Source organism: Benincasa hispida, chromosome 10 (assembly GCF_027475165.1).
Source record: "Benincasa hispida cultivar pf3 chromosome 10, pf3_genome.v1.1, whole genome shotgun sequence".
Classification (NCBI taxonomy): Eukaryota; Viridiplantae; Streptophyta; class Magnoliopsida; order Cucurbitales; family Cucurbitaceae; genus Benincasa; species Benincasa hispida.
In genome coordinates this window covers 35,449,994-35,462,589 of record NC_143487.1, presented here as the reverse complement: position 1 = coordinate 35,462,589, position 12,596 = coordinate 35,449,994, and the positions used below count along the sequence as shown (strand labels likewise).

General features: G+C 31.2%; 2 protein-coding genes across 7 annotated transcripts; both read right to left on the bottom strand.

Annotated features, from left to right (window-relative positions):
- Positions 1-8: 8 nt before the first annotated feature.
- LOC120087885 (syntaxin-132-like) lies at positions 9-4,440 on the bottom strand. Of its 4 annotated transcripts, none has more exons than XM_090305599.1 (14): positions 4,296-4,384; positions 3,755-3,799; positions 3,175-3,288; positions 2,972-3,028; positions 2,841-2,901; positions 2,480-2,568; positions 2,287-2,360; positions 2,162-2,204; positions 1,864-1,918; positions 1,684-1,709; positions 1,518-1,595; positions 743-826; positions 606-671; positions 9-298 (listed from the first exon to the last, which is right to left on the bottom strand). In XM_090305599.1, exons 3-14 carry the CDS (start codon positions 3,193-3,195, stop codon positions 143-145), a joined length of 810 nt encoding a protein of 269 aa, XP_090161725.1. In that variant the 5' UTR covers positions 3,196-3,288; positions 3,755-3,799; positions 4,296-4,384; the 3' UTR covers positions 9-142. The 4 variants fall into 4 exon arrangements, with proteins under 4 accessions (XP_090161725.1, XP_038900816.1, XP_038900818.1 ...); XM_039044888.2 differs by lacking the exon at positions 4,296-4,384 and adding an exon at positions 3,948-4,111; XM_039044890.2 differs by lacking the exon at positions 3,755-3,799 and having other exon boundaries at positions 4,296-4,440.
- Positions 4,441-8,385: 3,945 nt separating this feature from the next.
- Positions 8,386-12,235, bottom strand: LOC120088664 (syntaxin-132-like). Of its 3 annotated transcripts, none has more exons than XM_039046080.2 (13): positions 12,099-12,235; positions 11,048-11,161; positions 10,849-10,905; positions 10,712-10,760; positions 10,359-10,447; positions 10,172-10,245; positions 10,043-10,085; positions 9,896-9,956; positions 9,707-9,732; positions 9,541-9,618; positions 9,305-9,385; positions 9,168-9,233; positions 8,386-8,787 (listed from the first exon to the last, which is right to left on the bottom strand). In XM_039046080.2, the coding sequence occupies exons 2-13, from the start codon at positions 11,072-11,074 to the stop codon at positions 8,626-8,628; spliced, it is 813 nt and encodes a 270-aa protein (XP_038902008.1). In that variant the 5' UTR covers positions 11,075-11,161; positions 12,099-12,235; the 3' UTR covers positions 8,386-8,625. The 3 variants fall into 3 exon arrangements, with proteins under 3 accessions (XP_038902008.1, XP_090162137.1, XP_038902006.1); XM_090306011.1 differs by lacking the exon at positions 12,099-12,235 and adding an exon at positions 11,954-12,072; XM_039046078.2 differs by lacking the exon at positions 12,099-12,235 and adding an exon at positions 11,775-12,063.
- Between the last annotated feature and the right edge of the window lie 361 nt (positions 12,236-12,596).

Sequence of the window (12,596 nt, the reverse complement as noted above, 5' to 3'; positions counted from 1 at the left end):
TCTCTGTATTGAGGTTATAAACTAAATATATATATATATATATATATAAATAAAATTTGTAAGGTGAGGAAGCTGATATCTGTTCAAGCCAACAACAGTCTTTTAGCAATTAAACTGACTTCACTTTCTGGTATCATTTCCATCAGTTACTTCTTTCTTGGCTTGCGAGCACGTTTATGAGTATTATTACCACCATGAACAACATGTAGTAGATCATCCAGTTTTTTGACATATTCTGTAATTTCTGTATCTTCTGGTTCTCATCGAATTTTTTAATGCGGTTGACTGCATCCGTTACCTATGTCCACAAGTAGTTCAAGTTTCAAAACAACTACCAATTTAATAACAACTATGAAAAACAATAATAATAATAAATAAAAGGTTCTAGTTCTCAGAAATTGAGGTAGCAAATGGCCAAGGTACAAATGGCCAGAAAAGAAGAGCAAAAAAAGGTATTTACAGTATTTATAGACTATGGAAGGACAATAATGGCAACGCACATCCATTTCAAGGACATGTCAGCATTTATGATCGCTTATCTTGTTAACCTGGATGAGATTCCATATTAAGAGTTGGGAGAAACGAAGGGAGGAATAGGAACCAACCTGATTTTCCATTTTATCCAAAATTTTAGCATGGCCCTCCACTAAAACGGTTGTTTTCAGGTAAAGCTGACCAAAAAAATGAGAAATGTATCAGATGACTGAGAATCTTACATTATGCTCAAGGTGAAAATACATACCTGATACAATTCCAAGAATCTTTTCTCAAATTCCTTAACGGCATCAAGTCGCTCTTGAATCTCTTCTTCCATAGTACTTGTGACCTGTGTCGATGTACAGAGGAAAAAAAAATTAGGAATGGTCATACTTAATTAATCAATCAAGTGTGAAATACACTTTTGGTTCTTGACTTTGATTTCTATTTTGTTTAATAGTTTAAATAACTAATAGTTTAGCCTTTGAACTTTAGGAAATAGTTATAAAAGGCCCTGCACCGTTAGTTGATTAATGGAAAGATTATTTCGCAATGAACTTCCTAAGCTTGTTGACATGATTTTTCTAATTTGTTGGAAAATTAATCTATCTTATCCCTAGCTAGTATCCTATGTGTGACTAGAAGAGTGACTTATTGATAAGGGTCTAAAGTAGGGGAAGAAAGAGAGAAATATCCAGTAAGCTAAAAAAGTTAGAATAATTTTCCAATGTTGACCGATCTAGTTAACAAGTTAACTATCAAATCATCTTTTCGTTTGTCATCTAACTTTCAGAGAACTTTCAGAACCATTTCTATGAGATTAGGGACAAATAGACAATTTTTTAAACTTGAGGTCAAATAGAAGTCAATCTTCAAACACCAAGACCAAAAGTGTATTTTGTCCATCTATCAAGTAGCAAGGATGTCAAAGAAACATAAAGAATGCAGACACTGTTTTGAAAGTTTAAACTGTAAGGCTATGTACTTTCTAATGTAAAAGAGATCAAAGTGCAACTGTATTAACGTTCGATCACATGTACCTTTCCTCGTCCCATTTGTTCAAATGTAGTCGGGAATATTTGCTTGCTGTTTCCAGTTTCTATAAGGTGATCAATGACCTAGTATGGTCATTTAGATTTTGGTCAGCAACAATAATATTTCAGTTTGTTCTTAAATTTCAAGTTTATATTTGAAAGTTTAGCTTACCATCTCATCTGGTCTTGTACCCGTAACTAAATAAAGTTACATCATGACAAAGTTCAAAACAGAAAATTAGTTAGCCTCTGAAATCAATAGCGGGGGAAGTAAAAGGATAATCATGACATTTCAGCATACAACCAATTATGACTAGAAATTTTGACAATCTAGTTATTGAAACATTTGAACCTGTAGTCACTTGTCTTTCCACAACTTCACAATCCTGAATTGTTTGACGAAGGGCCTGAAACATGATACGAGAATGAGAGAAGGTAAACAATGATATCGATGATAACAAAAAGTGTCAAATGACCAGTCAAACCAAAAACTATATCAATACTGTAACATTCCCTTTTCCCTCTCACTTGTGAGCTTGAAAATTTGTGGAAAGACCCAAACAAATACTATGTAAATCGCTGATCAACCCAGAAGCTTAAGTTGATGGGTTATGGTAAACTTAATTATATCAAGAAGAAATTCATGATACCTCAAATTCCATCAACAGTTCCTGAATCTTTTTTGTCAAAACACTGCCATTAAGAAAACAAACTCTACAATAAGGAACATTATCATTCAAAAAAATCATTCAAGATTAAAGTTTTTTGGGCCAACTTTGTCATGTTCATTCTTTCTCTGTCACAGGCAGTTCCCTTCTGACATCCAGGCATCTGCCTATGGAATATGTTCTGGAGAGAGGAAAAGTTCATCAATATGCAACTGCTCTTCAAATCTAAGTGAAAACTCCAACAAAATGAAAAATAAAGGAAAATAAATTTGGAAAATCTTGATGCAAGTCCAGAATTACATCTATAGTTATAACTTGCAGCTTCCCTCTGACATTACACGCGTTCTTTCCCACATCATCAATATACTTTTCCATCCGCTTCTTAATAGCTGGAATAACAAGAACCCTTAGAGCCAGCAGATCATGTAATTTGGCACTAAGATTGAAATATATGCTCGGAAGTAAGAAAAGGTAATCGCAATTGATGAAAGTATCTCATTATGGAGTACTGTGGAATGTGGAACCTCTGCAAAAGTGGTTTGCATAGGCTACATGCTCAGTTGGTTGGTTAAAGCTTCCACATTCAGTTAAGAACTTCAAAAAATAAATTACATTTCATTTTTCTTTAGCCACTCGACATAAGTTTAGAAGAAAGATTTACCTTTTATCTCCGATGTGTTTGTAGCAGATTTAGATTCCTCATTAACTTCTTTCAATAAAGTCTGCAGAAGTTTGACAGCAATTGAGTTCATTCAAATTCAGAGATTTATGAAATGAAGTGACTGTATGTACCTTCAAGTTAATAAGAAGTCCAGAAAGCTTATCCACTTGTATCTCAGCCTCTTGAATCTGAATTCAAAGAAGAGAAGGAAAAGTAGGTAAAAGAAACTACAAGAACGACTGTATTCTTGAGTAAAGAACAAAACTAAATCCTACTAGTGCGCAAAGAGGGAGAGAAGTAAAGAAAATCAAATGAAATTACTTAATGAGTACACCTGCTTATTGAACTCATCCATTCCAAAGTCAGAATTGCTCTGCAGAACTTGAGTTCCCTTCTCAAGATCTGTTTCTCTGGAAGCCTGATATTTGGCATCACGGATGAACGGTTCCTTAAATAAAGAACATGACAAGATGTTAGAAAAGATCTTTGAATAGCTGAATGATCAAGCAAATTTCTATTGTAAATAATAGAACACGAATTTAGAAGAATTAATAACAATATTTGGATTGAAATTTCTTTTTTCAAAGTTCAAAACATGTGAGGTGAGAATTGAACTTTCAAACTTAAGGAAGGTAATTGGTGCTTTATCCTTATCCATTGAACTCTGTTTAATTTTGTTCATCCTATTTTTGAATTATAAACTATTTCTTTAAAATTTAAATGATGGTACAAATTGAGGATGAATATGAAGTCTTGCTAACTTCCAAGGACAATAACAAATTTGAAAGCCAATCAATTTCATGAAATAAAGGAAATGCAACCATGCTTTGATAGCAAGTTTATGAAAAAGTTTCAGGAACAAAATATTTGAACTTCCTTTTTTTAAAACACTCGATTCATTTCTCAACAGTAACCTCAAAAAGGGCAGGAACCAGCTCAATTACAGCCACAATGACTGCCTGAAACAAATTCAACAAAATCATGAACTGAAAAGCAGACAACAAATTCAACAAAAGCTCTAATGGAACACAAAGCCCATAGATTCAAAATCCACTCAATTCAATCCCTAAAAATTACAGAAAACACACAAACGAAAGAACAAAATACCGTGATGGAGTTGTTGATGTCAATCATAACCATCCCCGGAAAGAAAAAAGAGGGAAAGGGGTTGGGAAGATAATAGTATACAATACAATTACAAAGTGAAAGCAGATGATGGTTAAACTTGAATCAACAAAAGAAAGAAAGAAAGGGCAGGAAAATTGAGGAAGAATGGGTCTTGGGTTACAAAATTTTATAATGTTTTGCATGTTTTACATTTCAACTATTTTGACCAGACCAGGTCGTAGAAGAGTGTGTCAAACTCATAGATGATAAGCAAAGAACAGCACCACAAACACATAGAACATACCGCAAAGCACAGAACAAAGCGGTTACATTACAATCCATTCGTACCTTTGTGAGTATTTTATGAACGCTCTTCGTTTTCCTTCTGCAAGTTTTGAAACTCCGCTTGGCTTTCTTGCGAGCCCTTCAAGCTGGGCAGTAGCTTCAATGTTACATTGTTTAAAATATCCGTACGGATAGAAATATTTTACCAAAATTTCGATCAAAACATCCGTAAAATATGGATTTGGATGGATATTAGAAAAATTATAAAAACAAAAAATTTAAATCAGTAAATAAAATATTTTATGATTTTTAACCCATTAACATTAACATGTCTATTATTTATATTATATTTACATTATTGACATTTTATTTTTATATCTTTCTAATTATTGACTTGATTTTATTGTACATCTTGTTTTTCTTTGAGATGACATATTTTCTAATATAAAATATTGTCATAAATTAGTTTCTCTAGTTCAACACATTGAAGATTTGAATATTCAATTTCTAAGAATTGTACAAAACATTAGTTGAATTATGAGATTTGTTAATATCAACTACTACTGTATTGAGGTTGATATATTTTGAATTGTCATCCATGCTAGGAAGAAATTAGAGATAATTGATTAAAAGACTATTCTTAGACCCCCAAAATGGTTTTTGCCCAATTTTTTAAAATTGAAAAAATTTGCCCTTTTATTTTCGTCATCACGAGCCAAAGTTATAAATCTACTATTGGTTTTCTTTTTGCCTTCTTCCATTTGTGCCGCCCATTCTCCCTTTTTCCTTTCTCCATCTGTAGTCAAATAATGTTATAGAAGTGTCATCACTGACCATTGAAATGTCGCTCAGAACTTCAACTATAGTGGAACAAGATAGAAAAGAGCGAAGAGCGAGAGTATGAGAGAGTAAGAAAGAGAGGAAATCAAGAGAAAGAGGAGGTTGAGATAGTAAAGAGAGCAAGACGGTGAGAGTTTGAGAGTGCAACAAAGAAATAAAATCGAGAAAAAGAGGAGCTTGAGAGAGCGAGACAACAAGAGTAAAGGCTAATCTGAATGCATGAGATTCTATTTTGGTAATTTTACCAAAATATGACATCAACAAAGTGTAAAACAACTTCAAATTCGTACAATTTCATTTTCTCCTCCAATTTTGAGTCATCCATCCAACAAACTTAAATTATGTCAAGAATGGATGTTGATTATCATTAAGCTAAGCTCAATTTATAATGATAAGTTATAACTTTTATTGGTTATAATGGGAATGAATAATGGATATAATGTGGCTAATAGTTTTAAACTTTTAAATGTAAGGGAGAAACTAAAGTATAACTTACTATATACCTTATTATTTAGATGGCAACGACGACCACATTGAATAGATTTTTATTAAACAAGGCCTAGAAGGCCATAACTAAAAATGATGCCGGGCCCTTTTTTATAAATAACTTTTAAATTATAAAATGAAAGGTAGTAACCAAAGTGATTAACCCTTTTAAAAAAAGAAAGCGTTTGTGATTGAAAATTTGAGTGAATTGTACAAAAATAGATAGGTGCAGTCGAAGATACACCAAAATATTTTTCTTATATTAAAAGTAGATAGAAAGAATATTTTGCCTAAAATATTCCGTTAGTTTTTCTAAAGAAAAGAGTAACGGGTCTAGGAGAAAATGAATATAGAAAATTACATATATTCTGAAAAATAAAATAAAATAAAATAACTTATCTTTTAAAATAATAATTAAGGAACACGTGCACTCCACGTGAAATCTAAGTTTTACTTAAAAATTTTGAAATATAGAACATTTTTAGCATTTATTTATATAGAAATTTATAGGTTAGGTAAGTATTACTCCTTTTACAAATTTCAATACAGACTTCCGAATATTTTTTTAAAAAAAGTATGCCTCTGACCTCTTAGGTATTGGATAAACCTTCTAATTTTGTGGATATTTATGTATGATCGTGGTTTTTTTCCTCGAAGATTTTGTTTATGTATAGTTATAGTATAGTTTTTTTCCCAAGGATTTTGTTTGTTTTATATGTTAAAATTACGTAAATTTTTGTTGTATTTAAATCAACAAAACCATTTCATTATAATATTTTTTTTACCAATAATTTGGTGTTATGTTTAAAAGGGTAAAATAGACACTTTAAATAAATTTTGTAAATACAAAATTAAACAAAAAAAAATTGTTTAAAAAATTTCAAAGTTTAATATTTTTAATATTTATTGGATAGAAAAAAGAGAATTCTTACAGATAAAAAAATCCCAAAAATAAACTTTTTGCTATATAGAGGAAAAAGTTAATTATTATTGTTATTTATTGTTGTTATTTTAAATGAATATCTTATTAATTTTAGAAAGAAGGGGGAAAAAGTCTGTTTGCTATCTTTAAATTTTTTATGATACATTCTATGAAAAATTTATTTCATTATTTAATACCTCTATCTTTATTCTTAGAAGAATTTAATATCTCTATCTTAAATTAAATAGTAAAACATTTAAAATATAATATGGTTTTATTAATTTAAGAAAGGTTAAAAGGAGTTTTAACCCTTGTAAATATGGCAATAAATATATGGTATTGAGAATAAATACAACTATTTATATTAGAGATTGAAAATAAATAAAAATATAAGGAGGATAATGTGATATAATTTTTTGACTAAAGAATAAATATAATATAATTATTTTTTGAGAATCAATATAATATAATTAATCATTACAAAATATCTTAAAATTTAAAATTAGAAAGATTATATTCTAAATCTCTCCCTATCTCAATTTTCTCAAATCTTTTCTATATCCCTTCATATTCTTCCTATTACATTTTTCTCTCAACCAACTTTCTCTGATTATGCTTTCACTAATCTAGAAAAATAAAAACTCTAATTAATTTAAACAATCAAATAACCACTTTTCATTTTCTTATGAAAATATTTTACTTTCCTAAATATGTTTCTTTTATTGGAATAAGAGGAGAAGAACAAAACAAGCTCTAATTGATTTAAACAACCAAATAACCACTTCTATTTTTTTTAATGAAAATATGGGGCCTTTTTAAATATAAAAACAATATTTAAAAATATTTACACTTTATAACAAAAAAAATTTAAAAAATACAAAACAATTTTTTAACTTTTTTCTATAAATGGTAAATATTTTTTGGATTAATTTTCCTAATAATTAAATTAACGAGAAAATAATGAAAAATGAATAGATGTGCGTTAAAATTAGGAAAATTTAAACAAAAAATATCTCCATATTTCCTCTCCTCCCTCCGTATCTCTTTCTTTCAACATTTTTTCAAATTTTCTGTATGCATTAATTGAATTCAATATTGAAAACACAAGAAGGATTCATTGATTTGGCATAAAAATAAATAAATAATAATAATGAGCTTTTTAAATATAAAAAAATATTTAAAAATATTTACACCAAAAAGTTCCAAAAGTATAAAACACTTTTGAAACTTTTTGCTATAAAATGTAAATAATTTTTAGTTTTTTCTATTTATAAGAATTTCCCTAATAATAATCATGCAATTAAAATATATAAGCAAAATAAGCTCTTACATTGTTTTATTGATAATAGTTTATTGTCTTCTTTCTTCTTTATTGTTGCTACTCTCTTTGAATTCAATACTTCACAAGAAGAGTTCCTCTATTTGACAAAAAAAAAAAAAAAAAAGAAAAATCGCACACTTAAAGTATATAACCAAAATGAGCACTTACATTATTCTATTGAAAATATTTGTCTTTCTTGAAGATGTTGCAAGTGACCCAATGAAAGTGGTAGTGATTAGAGTTATAACTTGACAAGAATGAAAAAAGAAACAAAAAACACACTTAATAGTTACCTTTATTTTGAAGAGATGGATTATCCCTAAAATCTCTAAAATCTCTAATCCATTAAAAATCCATATGGAATGAAATGATGCTTTATTAGAAAGGTATATGAGAGTTTTGATGCGTGAGGGGGCAAAATAAAAGGATGCTTTTATGGAATGAAATGATGTTTTATAGAAAATGTGCAAAGATTCACGTATAAATAACTAACCAAAGGCATAGTAGGTATATATCTGAGGGCAAAATGGAAGATAAAGATTTCCCCAGTTTGCCCATTTTAGATATAATATGGATGTAGATTATTTTGGCAATAATTTATCTATTTCATTATTTTTACATTATTCTAGTAAAATATTAAGAACAAAAAATTGACTTTCTTTTTAACTTCTAAGATAAAAATACAAGAAAAAGCTTTGCTTCTACAGAAATAAAACAAAATAAAATTTGTAATTTGAAGGAGCGACGATTCTACAACGAAAGGACATTGTGAGCAATGGAAACTGTGAAAACTGAGTCCACATTTTGGTATCATTTCCATCAGTTTACTTCTTCCATGGCTTCAGCACTGAGAGGATGATTATGATTGCTATAACCAGAAGCAATATGATGCCAATCATCATGCATTTTCTTGATCTCCTCTGTAAGCTCTTCGCAGTTTGGAGGGCATCGGTTCCCGTTCGAACGTGGTCGACTGCATTCGTTACCTATGTCAAAAATGTTGCAGATCCAAAAACAATTCAACTTAATCAATTTGAACTTATCGGTGCTATGCACAAAAACTGTTCTGCATGACACTCCACCATGCATTAACAAACCATATTGAGCAAATGGAGTTATAAAAAATGGCAAGAAAATAAGATCAGAAGAAGGTGCTCTTGTTCATTCTTCTATGGTTGGATCACACAAACAAACTATAATAGCAACTATGAATAGAAGAACAATAATGGCAATTCACATCCATTCTAAAGCGAAGTCATCCTCAGATGTGATCGACTATATTTTTAACCTGGACGAGAGATCATCGACACCTAGGACCAAAGGACGAAACTATCTATACATACCAAGAGTTAGAAGTAGGACAAACCTGATTTTCTATGTTATCCAAAATTTCACTCTGGGCTTCCACTAAAACTGCCATGTCAAGGTAAATCTGACCAAGAAAAAAGAAATACATCAGACTACTAAGAATCCTGCATTGTCGCTCCAAGAGAAAATATATACCTGATGCAATTCGAAGAGCCTTTTTTCAATTTCTTTAACTGCATCATGTCGCTCTTGAATTTCTTCCACGGTACTGATAACCTGCATCAACGTAAAGAGCAGAAAATTAGGAATGGTCATAGTAAATCAATCATTCGATAGTAATGATTGTCAAAGAAACAGGACAAATACAGTTTGAAGGTATACTTTCTGGTGTATAATAAATCTAACTGAAACTGTATTTATGTATAACATACCTGTCCTCGTCCCATCTGTTCAAATGCATTCTGGAATATTTGCTCACTATTTCCAGTTTCTATAAGGTGATCAATCGTCTAATATTTCATTAAAATTCCGGTCAGTCACAACAAAATTTTGGTTTGTTCTTAAATTTCTAAGTTTAGACTTGAAAGTTAAGCTTACCGACTCATCTGGTCTGGTACCCGTAACTGCTCAAATAAAGCCACACATGACACAATGATAAAGTTTATATTAGAAAATTACTCAGCCTCAGCCATCAAAAAGAGGGAAATAAAAGGATAACTATGACATTTCTGCACATAATTAATCATAACTATAATTTTAACAATCTAGCAATAGAAGCATTTGAACCTGTAATCACTCGTCTTTCCACGACTTCACGGTACTCATCTTGAATTTTTTGACGAAGGGTCTGAAACATGATACAAGGATAAACAGGTGAAGGTATTAGGTAAACATTCATATTAATCAAACAATGACAAGGAGATTTCAGAATACCTGAAATTCTATCATTAGATCCTTGAACTTTTTTGTCAACGCACTGCCATTCAAAACATAATTCTACCATAAGGAACATTATCAATCCAAAACAAGAATATAAGAATAAAATGTTAATTGGTAGCAAACTTTGTCACGTTCATTCTTGCTCTGTCAATGGCCGTTCCCTTCTCACACCCAGGCTTCTTCCTATTGGTCAAGTTCTAGAGAGAAGAAAACTGAATTAATAGGCAACTGTTCTTCAAATAATTGAGAAAACTTTAACAACAAATAAGCCAAACAAATTTTGAAAATCTTGGAGCAAGTCCAGAATTACATCTTTATTTACAGCCTCCAACTTCCCCTTGACATTGCGTGCTATTTTCCCCACTTCATCGATATCCTTTTCCATACGCTTCTTGATAGCTGAAATGACAAGAACCCTTGGAGCAAACAGACATGTGGTACTAAGACTGAAACAAACGCTTAAGAATAAAACGATTATTCACAATTGATAGAAATTATCTTATTCTGGAGCCTAGTGGAGTTTGGAACATTTGGATAGGCTAATATGCTTAGTTGTCTGGTTAAAGCTTAACCAAACTTGCAGATAAATAATTCAAAGACGGAAAGAAAATTATATTCCCTTTTCTCTGTGTCACTCGACATAAGACAAGGAGAAACATTTACCTTTCATCTCTGATGCTTTGGTAGCAGCCTTCGATTCCTCATTAGCATCCTATAAAAAAGTTTGTGGCCATTCCTCAGAATTCAGTTGCTCTAAATTCAGAGAATAATGAATCCAGCTCAAAATGACTCATACATACCTTCAGTTTAATAAGAAGCCCAGAGAGCTTATCTACTTGAACCTCAACCTCTTGTATCTGAACTCAAAGAAGAGAAGAAAAAGTAGGCAAAAGAAGTTAAAACTAGAAGGATGGCTATAGAAGAACAAACTAAGTCCCACAAGGGTACAAAAAGGAAGAGGAGTGAAGAAAATAAAACGAAATTACTCCATGGTTACACCTGCTTATTGAAAACCTCCATTCCCATGTCAGAATTGATTCGCAGAACTCGAGTTCCCTTCTCGAGATCAATTTCTCTAGAAGCCTCACCTTTGGCATCACTAACGAATGAGTCCTTTGGTAAAGAACATGATAACACATCATAAAAGATCTTTGGTTAGCTGATTAATCAAACTAGTCCTACTAAGAGGGAGATAACAAGAATATAGAATAAGTAACAATCAATATATCCACGTTGAGATCGAATTTTAGAAACAATTATCATACCTAGTTCTGAATTATAAATTGCTTTTCTTTTCAAATCAAACACGATGGTACAATAACAAGATGAATGTGAAGTCGTCACTAAAAGATCGCCATGGAACTTACTGACTGCCATAAGGCAGCAACAAACTCGAAACCAATCAGTTTCATGAAATGAAAAAAATGCAACCATATTTGGATTGAAAGACATGAACTACCAAATATAACAGCTACATTGGGTGTCAAAAACGAATTATATTGCATCTTTCAAGTTAAGAGATAAGTGTAAACCATCTCAAAGGCTGAAATTCAGTTAAACACACTTATCAGATTGTCAAAACCATAATAACTAATAAAAATCAGAACACATAACAAACACCCAAAAACTCTCATGGAACAGGAACACAGAAACCAAAGTGAACAATCCACACTAAGCAATCCCAAAAGCAAATTACAGAAAACCCACAAACCAAAACACAAATTACCGTGAGCAAATCGTTCATCTCGGTCAAAATCACAGACCCACAAAAGAAAAAGAGTAGGAAACAAAGAAGGAAAAGTATAGTAAAGAATACAAAAACAAAGACGAAAGAAGAAACAAAAGAAAAGGGCAGTCAAATCGAGGAAGAATGGGTTTTGGGTTATAAAATTTATAGCGTTTTACGTTTCTACTATGTTGGGGAAACCAGGCCGGCCGGCCGTAGCAAAGAGAGGCAGAACCAAAGTTGACAAGAAACGGACACAGCAGAAAGCAAAGCGGTTACATTACATTACGATTACAATCACGAAGACAATCAATCCATTTATACCTTTTGGATTATTTTATGAACTCTCTTCGCTATTCTTCTGCAATTTTAAATTCTCCTCTTGGCTTCTCGCGATGCATTTGAAGGCTTCGAGCTGCCGTTTAACAATAGATAAAGGGGACGTTTTAAGCACAGTCTAGTCACTAAAATGTACTATAAAGCAGTTGAGGAGCATTGTTTTGACAATAAATGACATATACTTTCTTTTGAGTTGAAGAATCGAATTTTTAATTTCAAAAGAGAGTGTAGGTCCATCATAATCCAGCTAAGCTTACTTCGATAAAAAATATCGATAATTTCTTTTTTTTTCAATAATCTGTGGGTGGGAGAATCGAACTAAGGTTGAGAATACAAACATTAAATCAATTGAACTATGCTCATTTTGACATCCCGATAATGATTGAACTAAAAAAAAAGAGTCTTTCAAAATGTTAAAAGAATTTTCATGTGATACATATTATCTGTAATTTAATTTTATAATAAATATAGGAGAACTAATTT

What these genes read in the sequence shown, in the direction of transcription:
- LOC120088664 (XM_039046078.2), bottom strand. An exon ending in GGCTTCTTATTAAACTGAAG is followed by an intron (nt 10,761 to 10,848) that starts GTATGTATGAGT and finishes ACTTTTTTATAG; the next exon opens with GATGCTAATGAGGAATCGAA. An exon ending in GGCTCTTCGAATTGCATCAG is followed by an intron (nt 9,234 to 9,304) that starts GTATATATTTTC and finishes TTTCTTGGTCAG; the next exon opens with ATTTACCTTGACATGGCAGT.
- LOC120087885 (XM_039044888.2), bottom strand. Translation starts at nt 3,980, where the DNA reads ATGGTTATGATTGACATCAACAACTCCATCACG. An exon ending in GACTTCTTATTAACTTGAAG is followed by an intron (nt 2,902 to 2,971) that starts GTACATACAGTC and finishes AAACTTCTGCAG; the next exon opens with ACTTTATTGAAAGAAGTTAA. An exon ending in GGAAAGACAAGTGACTACAG is followed by an intron (nt 1,710 to 1,863) that starts GTTCAAATGTTT and finishes AACTTTATTTAG; the next exon opens with TTACGGGTACAAGACCAGAT.